This window comes from Drosophila ficusphila, unplaced genomic scaffold (assembly GCF_018152265.1).
Source record: "Drosophila ficusphila isolate 14025-0441.05 unplaced genomic scaffold, ASM1815226v1 contig_198, whole genome shotgun sequence".
NCBI lineage: Eukaryota > Metazoa > Arthropoda > Insecta > Diptera > Drosophilidae > Drosophila > Drosophila ficusphila.
The window spans coordinates 12250855-12268294 of record NW_025064092.1 but is presented as its reverse complement, the minus strand read 5'-3'; the positions used below and the strand labels follow the sequence as shown (position 1 = coordinate 12268294).

Genomic DNA, 17440 nt, shown 5'->3' with positions numbered 1-17440 from the left:
TCAATGATTTGCACTGCCGTTGCCTTTCGGCGGTGTATCTGTTTCAGTTCGATTCTCCTATGAATATTTATTTCATTTTGCGGCTGGGTTGCTGCTATTTTAATTTTGTTAATTTATATTTTCATATTTGTAGAGAGATTTGCGAGCCATTGACACGATATGAGTTTTTTTAGACATGCCAGTCTGTCCGTTTGATTTAAAAATATTTCGCTGAGAGTTTATCAAGAGTCTACTATCAGATTTCCTGGGAAGCAAATCTTGTTGAATCTCTGTCCAAGTTCTACCTGCAATAGAGGGTATTTGAGCTTCGACCTAACGAATCCTCTAATTTCTGTCTTTTTGTGTGCTCGCTGGCGAATGGCAACCCCCAAATGCGTTTTTCGACTTTTATATTGCGTGCACTTGGCGCTAGTCCAAATTCGCAATCCATAATTTATCAATGTTAATTGTAAATGAAGAAAAATAAATAAATAAAATTAAACATACGTGTATAATACGATACAAAATCCGTCGAGCAAAAAAAAAATAAGATCAACAAGGGCACAGACCTGAAGAATATTTATACCACAATAAAATATATTATGTGGAATGTTTGTAAAACATTAAATGGAATGTTTGAAACACTTGCAGAGGGTATTATAATTTTAGTCAGAAGACTTCATAAAGTATACATATTCTTGATCAGCATTACGATCTGAATCGTAATCTTTTTTTTTTTTGTAAATTAGTCTCTCAGTTTCAAAGCTATCCTGCTGAAACTTTACCAAAAGTTGTGCAATTAATTCGTCAGTTCAACATATTCAAATATATTGGTACTTCTTTATTTATAGTTTTGAAGTCGTAATTTTTTTCCGAATTATCGAGAATATCGAAATCCAAAACGAACTTAACCTTTCCTGCCTTTTATGTCAAAATTCTCTTCCAAATCCTTCGTTAAATATTTCGTTGTTCCAATTTGACGCACGCGCTCGCCTTTTAAGCCATTCAATCAATATTTATAGTGATTTGCACTGAATATTTTGAAGCAGCTGGTGATAGTCACCGGTTTTGACTTGAGGACAAGTCGCAGAATCAGTTAAAATAGCGACCAACAAGAAGGCGGTTAAACAGAGCACCACCCGCGATGTAAAGCTCAAGAGTACCGCCCTTGAAGGCCACCCGAAATCGGCTCCGGATAAACATCTGGAACGCCAGTTTGTCCAGTCAGTAAATAGTTAGTGCCCTTAATTTATAGAAAAAAAAACCCTCTAATATTTGTAATAATCCTTACGTTTTGCATTTATTTCTTTTCAGGTAAGTTGACCATTACTTTATTGAGCTATAAGCGGGTTAACCGGTAAGCAAAAGAAGTTAATGAAATAACAGCCGCAAAGAACGAAAATCTTGTCATATTCATACTTTAATTTAAGTGTAATACAGGGTACTCGATTTGACCTCCGTACGTTGGTGGGTTAATTCATAGGTTGGTTGTTAAATGTACCTGAGGGAGAAAAAATATAGCATTTATTAGCTCCTTAAATCATTTAAATGTTTCTGATTGAATGCAAAGATAAACCTTGTTTGTCATCCTGGATCCACTTTTTGGCGGTCATTTAAGGCTTTGTCTCTTGCATAATTTTAGGCGTCGGTTGTCTATTAAGCGCGGCACTTTTATGCATGAAGGGGCTTTTGCCGTGCACCTTCTACTTTTACGCCGCCTACTCTGTTTTGCACTATTTAACCTATTTTTGTTTATTATCGACACGCGCACTCTTTTAGTTGCTCTCTCTAGTTCTTTCTCGGTTACCTAATTTTTGCATAAGCTGCCGAACCATGAGAAATTCCGGTGCAGTTCACATAGATACAAACACACACAGTAATAAATATTGCCCGCACAGGTGCAGGTAACACACAAATGTATGCAAATGAGCTTTCCGTTGCCTAGAAATTCTTTCGCGCGCGCGCTCTTTTTTGCTCCCCACCAACCGCTCCCCGCCTTTCACTCCCACCGATTTTTGTTCTCTTTCTCCGCTCTCTGCCGCTCTCATTCAATGCGAAGATCTTACGGATCTCCACAACGCACGGTGGGTCATCGGATCCCAATTGTTTTCACAAAACCATTTTACGTATGTTCACAATTCAAAGATACAAACATAAGCTATGTGACCACTGTGCAACGTTCAATGCTCCGATGCTTTTACAGCCACGATTAAGTCGTTAGGAGTCTTTAAAATTAAGCTGTACTCGAATCTTACCTTTTTTTAACTACTCACAAAATAAAAAAATTAAATTAGAGATCAAAAATGTATTTTTTTACGATTTATTAATAAACTAAAAATCATATCAAATTAATATACTTTACACTCTCAGCCCGAAATGCAATAGTTTAATGTTTCTTAAGGTAGAGATAGCTAGATTAGTCAGGCAGTGACATTTATTAAATTCTCTGCCATGCAATTCGATTAATGTGGTTATATAAATTACTACTGCTATGCTTTAAAGGCGCCAGCTTCGCCGCTGCTGCGCTGCCGGCTTCACTGCCGGTTGATGGTAGTGTTGAATGTGAATGTGATGTGGATGCCGATGCTTCGACTCGCTCACTCGCGTTGAATCCATCGAGCAGGCGCGTCGTACTCTCCTCTCGCTTCGCTCCGTTCCATTCAGTCGTTCCGCGACTCTATTTACTTATTGTTTTTGTGCTTTTATCAACGATTAAAAAACGAAAAAGAAAAAATAAATTAATAAAACGTGGAAACAAAAAAATCGTAACGCGCCTGATTATTTCTTTATTTTTTGTGACAACAGTGTGTGCAGTGTAATGTGTCCCAAATAAAAAAATTAAATCGAGTTCAAAATGCATTGAAATCTATTTTGCCCCATTGTTGATTTTGCTGTTTGACACCATTAGAAATTAATGAAAACACCTTCAAGCGGCAATTAATTGGAGTTATTTCACGGCGTTGTGAAATCTTCATCCAACTTTAGTTTAAAACGCGAACATGTTTGCTTTCGTATTTTTGATGTTTTTCAGTGGAAGAATGTTCTGGAAAGCTTTTAAAAATGTTCACTTTTGTGTGCTTTTTTTAAACTTATCGCCCGATCATGCACACATCTAAAATATACGCGAAATTTGAATGCAGCTTCACCTTAGTGAATTGAAGAGTAGCTAAAAATTTATCAATGGAAAAGTTTTTGCAATATCCCTGTCTCGCTTACCAGCTGGCCGTCTCCGTCTTGCACCCTCACTGTCTTGGCCCCTCTCTTTCCCCCCCAGGCGCACAACAAGTGTCGAACCGAACCAGCGTCGTCTTCAAACCAGTTTTTTGTATTATGGTTGTTACTGTTTTAGCGTACACAGAAGAAATTGTTTAGATTCCTCTTAAACCTTTTTTGTTTTTAATTTTAAAATAAAAATGTCACAAAAAAAATTAAAGATGATTTAATTCAAACGCTTTGCTAAATTTTAGGCTTATAAGTTTTTCAGTTTTAATTTGAAGAAGATTCGAATTGTTCTCTGTGTAGCTGTTACTGCGTTAACTGGTGTTGGCTCTTTCTTCTCAATACCCGTACTTCTCAAACTCTATCTTTGATTCCACTGATCAACATTTGCTTTTATGGGCAAAAGTTCTTCAATGAGTAGTCAAAGCTATTATGATCCGAGGGAACGAGGTTTTTGCAATCGCCGCAATACGTGTATGCAATTCCTTATTGGCGACAATGTTGAAATACGCGCCCGGTTGCAGTCAAAACACCAACGCTCAAAGTAGCAGTTCCAAATGCTGGCACTATTTTTATTTTTTAAATGCTGTTTAAATGCTTTAATAGTTTAAATAATACCAGAATTGCATACCTTTTTTACTATATTATTAAGTTGTTTGGTGAACGCAAGTACATACATATATACGCGTGAGATTGCTTAAAATGTCATTTTCCAGTGCCTATTTGTGTGTACGCTGCTGTTCAAAGTGACTTGGGCCGAAAGTGAATTATTCATGTTGTTGCTGCTGTCTCTTTGCCAGTGGAAAATTCCCAAAAAAAATTCGCATGAACTGTGCCGGCTGCTCCTCCTTCCCCTCTCCTCGCCCTGCTTTTTTCTTCTCCTCCACCTCCACCTTCTTCGCGTGCTTCTTGAAGTGCCCCCAAAGGCAAAAAGTCGGAGTCGAAGTTGCTTGATGTGTCGTTGCTGTTGTTGCCTGCTCTCTCGCTTTAGTTTTTTTTCTTTTCTTAAACATTTTTTTCTTTTTTAAAAATAGCACAGACGAAGAAATATTTGCACATACAGACACACGTGCCTGTGGTAGTATTTGCTAATTTTCTTCGTTTTGTTTCGCTTGCTTTTTTTTGTTTGTTGATTTTGCGCTACAGCTAGCTCCCTTTTCCCTATTTTCTTCCGTTTTCAATTTCGTAGTTTTAATTGTGTGCTTTCGCCATTGGCAAAGCAAAACAATTTATAATCTTAAATGTTTCAAAGATCACTTTTCTCTCTCTTAAGTGTCCCTTTCTCCATCTCTTTCGCCGCTCTTTTGCTCACCCACACCTAAAATGTGTCAATGGTTCAAGGCAGACGAATGAATAATCAAAGAAGAATAAATATGAAGCTTTTCACTTGAAAAGCTTCTTAAAGGGGAGCTTTGCTTTCGTCACACTTTTTTCGGGGGCCAAAACTGCATGTCGTGCCACCTAAAACAGTAATACTGTTCTATAGTAATATACATTCGCAGAGATCTAAATTGTTCAAGTTATGCAATTTGAATCAAAGATATCTTTTATATATGCAAATTGAAATTCTGGTATTTTTCTGTGTTTCAGGGTTATGCTGATTTTCTGTAGTCTCAGCTAATTAAACCTGAATCAATCTTGTTAAATGCAGTTCTTCATACTATTTTTTATTTGATAAGAATTCAGCTGACTTACATGCATGTGTATGTATGTTCCACATTAGCCACGCGTTCCACAGGATCCTCTTATAAATATTTTCACGTATCGATTTACATTAATGCTCTTTTTTAAGTGGCATATGACGCTAATGATGACGCGCTCAAAAAACGAACAAAAGTCGGTTCGGTTCGTCCCCGACAACTTCACGCCCATTTCTGGAGGTAAATTGGGGTCTTGGCATTTTTGGCAACCAGAAATGTCGTTTTGACTGCAAACAAAATACGAGCAAAAAAATTAAATCCAAATACAAAATACGGCCAATGGCACAAAAACCAGTGCAATCACACAATAACAATCTTTACAAATGCGAGTTCAGTGTGTTTCATCATCGGCGGGGGGAGTACAACTTCCGGTTTGTTTGTCATCTTTGTTGTTTTGTTGGAGCTTAAAAATTTGTGCTCTATTGCTTTCTGAAATATTTTAAAGTGTTTGATGTTTAAGAAATTTTAACTGGCAGCAAGAGTTGTAAGTGACCGTTTATTTTATGTTCAAAGATAAACTGATTCTTCAGAATAATTTGCCGATCCGCACTGTATTTTAATAACGCACAAAAAACGTGGTTGCGTTGCACTGTTGTTATCGTTCAATTACCCTCTTTCACTTCAATTTCCAATAAAATAATACGTTTAAAAATAATTACTAAGCAGCGGCAGTCGAATAATAAAAATAACGCTATCGAAGTAAAATAAAACTTGGGTGGGACAAATAGGCTGGCCAAGAAGCCACACGACTCATAAAAATGTGACAACCGCCTTTGCAGCACGCGCTGTTTCATTCCGCTTCCATTCCATTCCGCTTCGAAATAGCCTTTTGTCTCAATTAATTAACTTATTTTTATTGCGTACAATTCTATTAAGTGAATGTTGCCAGTTGATTTGGTTGTTGGGGTGGTGTATGGGGCAAACAAATCGGTTGGGAAATGTGGGCATCTTTAATAGCTTAAACACACAAAGAAAATTTGCTTTCGTTTCTATAAATAAAAATGGGACATTGTGTGGGTTACAATTGTAGGAATATTAAAGACCCGGTGATTTGTTTCGTTTTAACAAACTAATGTTTTATTTAAAATTGTTTAACATTCCAGAGTTTCAGAGAAACTAGAAAGAAATCGGGTTTTAATAAAAACTTGTTCAATGATATAAAATAAGAGACTAGGATTTTTCCTGTTTAGCGGGAATTTTTGTTGTCGATACCAATCGTTGATTGATTAACAACTGTCATTATTAAGTTTTGTTTTCAATGGTATTGATTGACAGCAATTGACAAGTTGAAACTAATCTGCTAATTCGTTTTTATATGGAAATGTCAATTAAGGGGTGTAGGTGCTAGGGGGTTGTTGCCCCAATACATTGCCGCTTGTTTTTGTTTATTGTGGCCGCTTTTTGCGGAAATTCATGGAACAACAAAAATGCACTTAATGTATGCGAGAATGTGGAAATGGCGGAAAAGCATTCGCCTTTGTGCGTTTAGCTCCTCTTAATATTTATTTGTGCAGGTGAATGGAAAGCATTGTATCGTTCTATGGATCATTTTTAGCGTATGTGGCCTTAAGTGCGCTTTTAACCTTTGCGGCTTACAAGCACGCGAAATTAAAAACGAGACTTGGATTTGGCTTTGGCCATTTGCGGTTCTTTGTTGGTGGATTTTTCGGTGTGCGAGGCCAGTAAACCACATTGAAACCAGTTGTGTGTTGTCGGCAACTCCGCCGCCCATTCGTCTCCATTCCATCGTTCCCGCCCCCATTTGGCAAGGCCGATTATCGACCGCTGGTCGAAGGCTGCAGAGAAAAAGCTAATAACAAAAAGTTAAAATGTTTAGAAAGTTACCAACTGTTAAAGTTGCCTTGATTAATTTGTTGAGCTTGTATTTCCTTGCATTCTGTTGTTGTAGGTAAACGATCGTGTCTAAAATCAAAACATAGAATGTTTTACTGTTCTCTGCTTTCGAACCCTTGATTTTAAATGTCTTTTCTCCCCTTTTGTTACTTTAAACATATTGAATGTTTTCTAAACTTATTTTGGGTGCAATCCCACTGTTTTAGTGGAACGGTTACTTGGCCTTGGCTGTTCGAGGTTCATTCTGTTTCATGCCTTTCATCTTGAATAGTTATATTTAGCACTTAGCCAAGCGTCTATCAATTGATCAACAATCGAAATGCTTCCAGTCCAAAAATAGAATACCAAGCGTTTATCACCTGCCTATTGGCTATTTTTAATGCAAATTTGTTGGAAGATAAAATAAAATGGGAATGGGAATGGGGAGCTAAAGACGTTTAATCAGCGGCGCGTGGCGTCTAACGAAATTATCGCATGACCAACTAAATCGCAACCTCCTCTTCCACCGATTACACCGAGATTTTTCACCACTTGCCAAAACTTTCCAGTCTGCTGCACAACAATGTGAAACGGAACACGAAACGTTCCTTTTTTCATTTAAAAATGTATATGTATATGTGTTTTCTGCGTTTCGTTGCGAATCTTTTTGGTGCAATTAGCGAGCACAATTAGCACATCTCTAGCACTGATAGCGCCGTCCCTTTCCAGCTTGTTTGCGTGCAAATTTAATTAGCAGCCTCAGCCCAAGTCAGAAAGAGACGGAATGAAGGGAAGTACTGTATGAATATTGCATGGAAATTGAATGGCTTCGAGGTGAAGTATTTTGTCCGCGACTCTCAATAATTGATTAAAAAAGAAAGACGCACATTTTTCCAGTGGTTGATTTGCAATTAGCACTTCGTTATTTATGCGCTGAATTCATTTTCCGTATCGCCGTTTGTCCGCGGTAAATATACGATATTGAAACTAGCATTTAGCGTAGTTCCACCAATAATTCGCGTATCACGTGCTTCCCCAAACGCCCCCGATTGTCTATTTGAGATTTTGGCAGTTGTAATCCAACCAAGTTTTTATGTCTGGTCCATAGCAAATTTGTTTTAACTTCTCCTGTTCCGTGGTTAATTTTCAGTACACTAGAACGTGGGCTTTTGGAGTTTCTACGACGAAATCTTATCACTACCATACACCCATACATATACTGCATGTTGGCTGCATTATAATACCCTCTGCAAGGGTATAATAATTAAAAAAAATCCATTATACTTGGTTTGCACAATACAATTTGGAAAACATCCTAAAATTTTTCCTGAAGAAGTTTCTAAAAACTTGCATTTTTTCGTAATCTTTATAATGGATGTGTTGCTTTCGATTTTAAGAAACAAAGGGGAAAAGCACAATCAAACTTAAACAAAAAGAGAAAAAAAGGCACACAAAGGTCTTTTCAAAAGAGAAGAAAAGAGCAACAAGAAACAGAAACCTCAGCACTCGCCTGACGTAAATGCCGCCACGCATTGCGTCATTGGGGGAGCGAGTGGGGCAAAATTGTGGGAGCGAGATACCATAATGTATGAGAGAGAAAGCTGATTTGTGCTTTTAAGAGAGAATTTGTCGGCTTTTTCCTGCTTATTAACATTTCAATTTTTGTTGTTGTTTATTTTGTGGTTTTTGTTGTTTTTGTTTCTCTTGTTTTTATTGTATTTGTTGCTGCTGATGACACATGGTTAACTTATTTAATGAGGTAGGGTGGGCCAAAAAACAAAAACAAAGGTAATAAAGTGCGGGGGGTTGTCTATAAATAAACCCAAATTTCGGTAAAATTTACGTAGTTCAAGCATGCGACCTCTTTTTTTAAATTCATGCGTAATTTTGTGAACAAATCGGGTAAAATAAGATTAATCGAAATTTAAGTTTCTAAATACATATGTAAACTATATGTTTTCTATCTCTAACGATCGCTTTTTAAATCGGCTGATGAAATTAATTAGTGGCATTGCATTCAACTGTAAACTTTTTCTTTTAGTTTTGTGCCTTGCTTTATTGTTTTGGGGGACAACCCAAGTACTTGGAACTCCGCGTTTAGTCAGCGCTCTTTTTATTCGGTTTGCCTGTTGTCTTGTCTTTTGTTTTTGATTGGCTAAAAAATATAGTGACTAAGCTAATGCCAGTGTAAGTGGCTTGGCCAGACAATTTAGCATATGTACATATGAAGTTGTTTCGGTGAGTCATAAAAAGAGTTGAAACAGTGACAAACTTGGATTTAGATTTTTATGTATAAAAGGATATCATAGGACATTGTTTGGATATAACATTTAAAGAATGCAGAGATATACTTTAAAATGTGCGAACATTTTTTTTAAGCTGACTCATTTTGTTGTTGTTTGATAAGCTAGTTGTGTTTGGTTTTATTTTTACCAACGCTGGGAAATTCACCCATTGTCAAAATAAACAAATATATTTCGTAATTGTTATCGACATGTTGCCTTGTTTATTGTTTGCAGTAAGCAATACGACATTGTTGTTTGTCTTGATATTATGATAATCAAGTGCAGTAAAATGGAAACAAAGGACTTGGCAACAAGAAGGGATTTTTGAGGGGGTTTTTGTATGTGCAGGGTGAGGCTTTTAGAGTGGACTGCAGCTTATCAACTTAAGTTAATCTTTGCTCGCGGTTTGTATGTGGCATTCGTGCTTTATGCACACTCTAATATGACGGGGTCATATAGATAGGCGATACAAGACTCAAGTTGCTATAATAAAACTCTCTGTGCCATTCCACTCTGTTCCCCGTTCCCCATTAACAGGGAAAAGTACTTAACGCACACATTGAGCAAAGTTCACTTTCGGCTAAGCGTTTTATATTATTTTTGATTAATTAGGCAATTTGCTGGAACTTTTGTTTTTTTTTTTTTTTTTTTGCTTTTATTTGCTGATAAGATTCGGGCATGAATTGCGGGTATGCACGTGTGGTTTTGGCAGTTTTGAGTAGTCGAGTCCCTCCCACTTCCGCCCACTGGGAGCAAGGCCACTCGACGTTTATTGGTTGGATTTGGCGACAACCCGACTTTTTGTTGGTTTTTGTGGGTACCTAATTAGCAAAGTGAGTGGAACCTTGAATAGGGTCATCTTTCTGCAATCAATAGGAAGCTTGGAAATTGGTAAATTGTAGTTTACATTGCAGAAAGCCAGAGGGTCTTTGGTAATGGTAAACGTGAAGAGGGAAAACATTTATTAACGTTAAAAAATAATGCAAATCATTCTAAGATTATTCAAATGTGTTCAAGTGTAACCTCTTATTTCGAGTGTATTAAAACTACTGAGATCTAATCATTTGTTTATGAAATCAATTTCAATTTTGATCTTGGAACTTGGAACTTAACTATATATATAGTTCACGTTATTCTGAGTTCCTTTGTTTGTTGTTTTGCGTTGTTGGCTTAGTTAAATAAGTGGGTTAAATAATTATCATATAATTGCCGCTCTAATGACACAAGCAATCACCTACATTCAAGTCTTATCAATATTGATTATTCTAATTAATATATATATTTGTTTATAAAGATTTCTCAATATGTGTATTTAGATATTTTCTGTGTAACGAGTGTTACGGAACCTCGGATATTTACCACGAATTATAGCATTTATAAAGACGCAGTTCGGACCTTTGGAGTGTGTCGTTTCGGTTTTTACCAGTTTTTGATTGCTTCTGTTACCAGTTACCAGTTAGAACATGAAACCGTTATATATATTAATGTGGGAGGTGGGAAGTGGGCGTGGGTGGTTGGGTGATTGGGTGGGGGTTGTTAGCAGGGTTGGGCATTCACTAATGGCGTGTTGGCTTTGGTACCTTCCCCCATCTTGCCCCAATCTCCCCCTTTCTAATATTTGCTTCGTTTTCCTCGGGCTTTCCAGCTTTTCCTCGTTCACCGACGGCGCTCTCTTTTTGTCTTTGCCTGTTTACCACTTTGACGATTTTGTGTTGTTGCCCTTGTCGTCTATATATTTCCTTTTCTAGTTGATTTCCCATTGTTTCTTTATATCGATTTCCCGAGCAGTTGGTGCCAAACAGACGAGGCAATCAATTAGGAATATTTGATTAAAAAAAATAATATTTATGGAATTAAATTTTTTTTATTCTTTACTGAGATTTCTTTAACCAGTTTGCATTGGTTTATCGGTCATCGTACCACTAAAATCGTTCTACAGCGGCTGTTGTCATCGAAGTCATATGCCTTTTGGTTGTTGATCGACGCTGGTGTGATGTGATGTGCAGTCTGTCATGGGTTAATTGCCTTGGTCAGCTCTAATTATTGATTGCCGACTCGGTCATTAGCAGCTGGCGAAGGAAGCGCCGCGATAGCGATAACAATGCACAAGCCGCTTCATTAGCTTCTTATTTGCTTTCAAATAAAAATGTTCTTCTATTTTTGCCGCCTCACAAGCTACCGTTGGCCACCCACGAACCTTTTAGATGTAATCTTTTTGTGATAAGAAAGGAAAGAATTCTACTCGTCTTGTTTAACAACTTTTTGCCTAATTTTTAACCAAATGAAATGCACTATACCTTAGCTTTGTTCGTATTTTCCTCTTCGTATCTTCTTCTTTTCTATTAAGTGCTATTCTGTATGCTCATGGTTGTACTTTCCCTTTCAAATAGTTGATCGCGCAGCCAACAGATGGCGCCGTCCGGCAAGCAACAGGCGGTGGCGAAACAGTGGAATAGGAACGTACCGATGTATTTAGAGTCATTTTTTTTTTATGTTTTTATGTGTTTTCTCTGTTTTATTTGTTTATTTATTTCAGTTTCGATGCCGAGTGCCGCGTCTCATTTTATTTTTAGTCTTGATTCAGTTCGATAGCCTAGACCCCAAAAAAGGGGCACGAAATAAATGGGAAAACATGTTTTACGTTGACATTTTTCCCACATTAGGAATCAATAATTCCCAGCTAGTGAATTTCGCGTGTATAAACATGTCTTGGGGCAATTACATTATTGGTATTACTACCAACCACGGCAAATGTCAAAGCACAATATCGGCATGCAAGTTAAGTCCAAGACCAAGTAAATAAGAACCACAACCTTTAGGCTTACAGGCACCCCACAAAGCCCAAGGACCCAGCTCTTCCTTTCGCTGGAAACCCCTTAAAAAACGTATAAGGTTAAAGGTTATAAGTATAGGCTAAGTAAAGTAACTCTATGAAAGCTACATATTTAGAAGCTAGCAGGATAGAAGTATTAAGTCGTAGCTCAATGTCAAGTTATTAGAAAAAATGACGCAGTGTCGAATAAAAAGGGATTCGAAGGTTATAGTAAATATGTTTAACCAAAAAAATATTTGAATCGGGGCTAGAAAAATATATTATTAGAATGACAACTGAATATTAATTATTCTCGGTTTTATTTACCAATCATTTATTGATGGAAATTCTACTATAAACTCTTAAGAGGTGACACCTATTCGAATGGGGGTTATATAGGGTGTGGTTATCTGAATGGAAATTGCAAGTCTAGAATCCCTGCAGTGAACACCCTGTTTAAACTGTACCACCCTGTTGCATGGTGCGAGTGTTTGCTTTCTTAGTTCGTCCCCCCTACTAGCTGGGTTTTTTTTTCATTAATTTTTTCTTGTTTTCCTTTTGTATTTGCGACGTTGCATGACCTAACCAACTAAGCCAACAAACTGACCTAAGCACCCTCGGCAATGCCCTGCCTCGCCCCTTCGTCAGCCCCTCAACGCCCTCGAACACTTGTCATCTTCAGCAAAACCGCTTTCAACCTGAAATCGTACACCGTATACCATATACGGGGTTTTGGATATACGGACGGAGACGACGGTGCAGTCATTTGCCATAATGTGTTGTTGTTTTAATGGGGCTTGCCTTTGGTCTATTGCGCACTGTCTGCTGACCAGTGATGGTTTTTATACCCTTGTAGAGGGTATTATAATTTCAGTGGGAAGTTTGCAACGCAGTGAAGGAGACACCTCGAGCAAGGGTATAGAAGTTTCGGCTCGCCGAAGCTAGCTTCCTTTCTTGTTTCTGTTAATGTTTACCCTTAGGTTTACCGTTGTTCTTTAGGTGGTACTTTCCTTGGCTAAAGGTTTCATTTCATTATAATTTGACTTGCTGACACTCCTTATTTGCGCTACTGCGACGAAGTCCTTTGTTCTTGAAACACTTTCTCCTGGAGAACCCTTAACGCTTTCTTATACAGTCATTATCCTGTGGCTGATTGCTTCGAATAAAATTCAGTAAACGAATAAAACGAATTTAACGTCGAGCACTCTTTGTTCCCGGCGAATGTCATTAATAATCTATTGATTTGTGTATTCATTCGATAAGATATGGTTGTTCTTCAACCTTATACATCGTTGGTTGAAATATTTTAAACCGATCTTACCAGCTACTTAGTTTGTTTTTCATTTGCTTTTGATTTGAGTGTGATTTAACACCTCCGCATTCTAGCACTCTTTATAATTGCGTGCGCTTGTAAATTAATGGGCTCGGCAACCAAAACAATGCTTACGTTAATAAATGAATAAAATGCGCTGTTACTTTATGAATGTTTCTTTTTCTCGATCATAAAGGTTGTATTTTTAATAATGATAAGGAACGATTTTAAAGTTTCGATAAGATTGTGACTTTACCGCTAGAGCTATAAAAGAAGAAAAAGCCTTCAGAAGCTTATCACTTTGGGAAATGCTGTCTTTCTCGCACCTCAGTATTGCAGCTGTGTTTCATTCCATTACGTCTTGGCCTCCGTAGGTGTTTCAATACCGAGCGTTGCAAATTTCACTGAGAAAAGCTTGCTCTCTATCTCGCTCTGGTCACTTGGCCCCTCTCTTTCACTGCGTGCTTGTGTATCGTTTCACTACCAGAAGTTCCTTTGTGTATGTGGTGTGTGTGCGTGCGTCAGCAAAAATAATTTGGAATTTGAGTTGCCGTTCGCGCTCTGTTTCTGTTTCTCAGTTTCGTTTGAGTTGCTCGAGTTCTCGTTCATTCGCGAACTCAACGGCGGCCGCACATGTTGCACGCCGAAATAAAAATACCAGAATTAAATAAGCGAAATAGGCGCTATACTTTTGAAAACCACAAAGATCTCTCTCAATATATATAAATTTTTTTTTTTGGTTTTGTTCGTGTGAGTGCGTCTGAACTTAAACGATTTTTGTTTGGCTTTTATTTATATTTTGTATGGTGTTTGAAATAAGCAAATCACAACCGATGGTCTAAATTTAGCCAGGGAGCCAAAATTGAAAGTGTTTTTTAAAATGCAGCAAAGTCAACAAAATTGGAGTAACCAAATCAAAAACAAGCAATAATTGTTTTTTTTTAATTCAAATTAAATTAGGCAATGTGACTGTGAAGCGCCAAGATAAACAAATTATATCAAAAAGATAAAGTGATTAAAAATACATAAACTCACGAAACTGTGCCACTTAAAGACACTTGATAACTTTTAAAAACAAAGAAATACTCTAACCCCTAGAGTATTTAACACAGCATTAAAAACCTGATGGCAACAATAACAACAGCAACGCAGGCAGCAGGAGCTGCACCAGCTCTCAACTTATTGCCCGCCAGCAGTAATGATATAAATAATACTCTTAACCACAATAATAATAATAATAATAATAGTAATAATAATAGTACCAACAATAACAACAACGTAATAAGCCAGCCAATTAAAATACCGCTGAGCGAGCGCTTCTCATCACAAACGTCGACGGGTTCGGCTGATAGCGGAGTAATTGTTTCCAGTGCATCGCAGCAGCAACTGCAGTTGCCACCACCTCGCAGCAGCAGTGGCTCATTGAGCCTGCCGCAGGCGCCACCTGGCGGTAAGTGGCGGCAGCAACGCCAGCAACTGCTACTCAGCCAAGATAGCGGCATCGAAAATGGTGTCACCACCAGTCGGCAGTCGAAGGCCAAGGCCTCGCAGGGTGCGGGAAAGCCCAACCACATTTCCATCAACTCAAAGGAGTCCGGTGGACAGTCGAACAGCAGCAGCGAGAGTCTGGGCAGCAACTGCTCCGAGGCGCAGGATCAGCAGCAGCAGAGAATAAGGGCTTCTTCTGCCCTGGAGCTCAGCATCGCGGACAATCCGGTTGCCGTGGGCGTGGCGAGTGTGGGCAACAGCATCGTGCGCAGCCGCATCAAGTACAAGAGCACCAACAGCACCGGAACCCAGGGATTCGATGTGGAGGATCGCATCGATGAGGTAGATATCTGTGATGATGTGGAGATCGAGGAGGAGGACGACGGCGTCAATGTGGACGACGACGTCGAGGAGGCCGACAACCAGTCGGACAGCCAGTCAGGCATTATAATAAACCTCAAGGGCAAGAGCGAAGTGGACGGTGAGGCCAAGGAGGTCGAGGAGGCAAAGCCCCACCCCCGACTGCTGCCGCCCGATCAGGCGGAATTAACTGTGGCAGCGGCAACAGCCCGACGCCACGATGCCAAGAGCCTGGCCACCGACGGCCACATCTACTTCCCCCTGCTGAAGATCAGCGAGGATCCGCACATCGACTCGAAGCTGATCAACCGCAAGGACGGCCTCCAGGACACCATGTATTATCTGGACGAGTTCGGCAGCCCCAAGCTGCGGGAGAAGTTCGCCCGCAAGCAGAAGCAGCTGCTCGCCAAGCAGCAGAAGCAGCTGATGAAGCGGGAGCGGAGGAGCGAGGAGCAGCGCAAGAAGCGGAACACCACCGTGGCGTCCAACTTGGCGGCCAGCGGTGCGGTGGTGGACGAGACCAAAGATGATGAACAACAACAACAGCAACAGCAACAGCAACCACTCTGTGATACTAGCTCTAGGGCCAAACTTAACTCGGTACCCAATCCGAACCCCAGCGACCTCCATCGAAACCACAACCATCGTCATCCCGCTGTCGATCTGGAGGAGGATGTGGACTCCACCGGCCACGTGGACGACGGCGCGGTCAAGATGCGCCGCCACAGCCACGACAACCACTTCGACCGAATCCCCCAGAGCAATGCAGCAACCATCACCACCACCCGCCCCAAAAATGATTCTCAGTCCCTGGACGCCGACTACATCGAGCAGGGAGCCGAGCCGGAGTTCGAGGGAGACGCGGACAGCGACGAGAGCGGCGAGAACGTTAAGACTGCCAAATTGGCCAGAACCCAGTCCTGCGTCAGTTGGACCAAAGTGGTGCAAAAGTTCAAAAATATATTAGGTAAAATACGATGATTAATGAGTAGAAATGATGTTATTCTAGTCTAAGTTATTCATAAGAACAGGCCATGTCATATCAAACAATTTAGTGTTCTACTTTCACCAACATGAAATACAATATATTTCGAACCCTTTGCCTACCTATTAATGTAGAAATTTTATCAAATCAAAATCTAAATAAGATAAAGTCATTATTATGGTAGTTTACATTAATTTAAAGTAGCTATGAAATATCAGGCACTAAAAACCCGAGGGATTAAGTCAAGGGTATAGCATCTTGTAGCGAAACATAGCACTCCTTGAGTGTCAAAGATCATTTACTTATCAAATGGCAGCCCTAACGTTTAGATAATGTTCTTGTGCATTTAAAACTAAGTACTTTAAGATCCTAAAGGTTCAAAAGCCCTATACAGTACCACCAAGTACTATAAAATGTGTTATCATTTGTTTGAGACTGTGATTTCTAAAACTTTCCATTTCCCTTCTTCTCTTTGTAGGTAAGTGTTGGTTGTTGATTGAATCGGAACCCAAGTTCCTCGAAACTTCCGAGGGCTATCGTATCGGGTGAGATTGTTCTATGTACACACACACACATATATACACACACAGATAGTATTTACTGCTATGGAAAATTTTCGGGGATTTAATGAAAATTGATAAACCTCTTGCTGTGGGAAGTATAGAGGATACAGTAGTTATAAAATCCAATCCTAATGGGACATTGCTGAGTGACATTCCACTCGAAGTAAGCTTCCTGGAGAAATATTACTTTGTTCTGTTTTTGTTATTCCCCATGCAGAAGATGGGTCAATGAACCAATGCATTTTCCTGATAGCTTCGTGGAGCCTTTTCTTTCTTGGCTGCGATAAATATACGGCAGAAATCCGCTTGAGCGGAAACGTTGGGGGATAAACACATCGCATATGTGCGATTCATCCTTTTATTTCCATATAAAAATCTGGGCTTTATACTGTAAAAAAGCAGGCGGCAGGCGGCAAGCGATAAGGGAAAGCGGAATTTTCTTGTCCATGATCTACAACAGGCCATATTTCTCTGTTGTTCTCTGTTATCTTTGGCGTTGATAAGGGAAATTCAGAGCCGAGGACGGAAGAGACTGGGTACTGGGGCTCTGATTTACGCCAGCTGGCTCTGATTGCTTCACCTATTCGCTTACACATTATACTTAATGGCTGGCAAACTCGGGATTAAATTTATAATATTTTTACTTGAGCGTACAGCAGTATCTTCTAGGTCGAAACAAAGGCACACCAATTGATACAAAGTTGAAGATGTGATATTCAAAAACGAGAACTCAATCGTCTGCCTTTCGATATTTGTTTGCTTTTGATGCAATCAGGCTATGGTTATTTCTTTCATCACTTGATACTGCAGCCAGCCCTTTGTTCCCAGATCCAGTTACCATTGGATAACTGCGAGGCAACAGACACACTGAGATTAAGGCAGTAGAATGCACGGGTGCAGGGTA

The 17440-nt window shown here is 39.3% G+C and overlaps 1 protein-coding gene across 7 annotated transcripts in view; it reads left to right on the top strand.

Moving 5' to 3' along the window:
• The window catches only part of LOC108097006 (protein kinase shaggy), a 42487-nt gene that overhangs the window by 11498 nt on the left and 13549 nt on the right, over positions 1-17440 (top strand). Inside the window, exon 1 of one of the 7 annotated variants that reach the window (XM_017198998.2) lies at positions 13906-15955. The exons of 5 other annotated variants lie outside the window; for them this stretch is intronic. In XM_017198998.2, coding sequence (XP_017054487.1) covers positions 14266-15955 — 1690 coding nt within the window. In that variant the 5' untranslated portion in view covers positions 13906-14265. Of the gene's footprint in view, positions 1-13905; positions 15956-17440 lie in introns of those variants that run through there. One more of the 7 variants, XM_017199005.2, reaches the window with a different exon arrangement.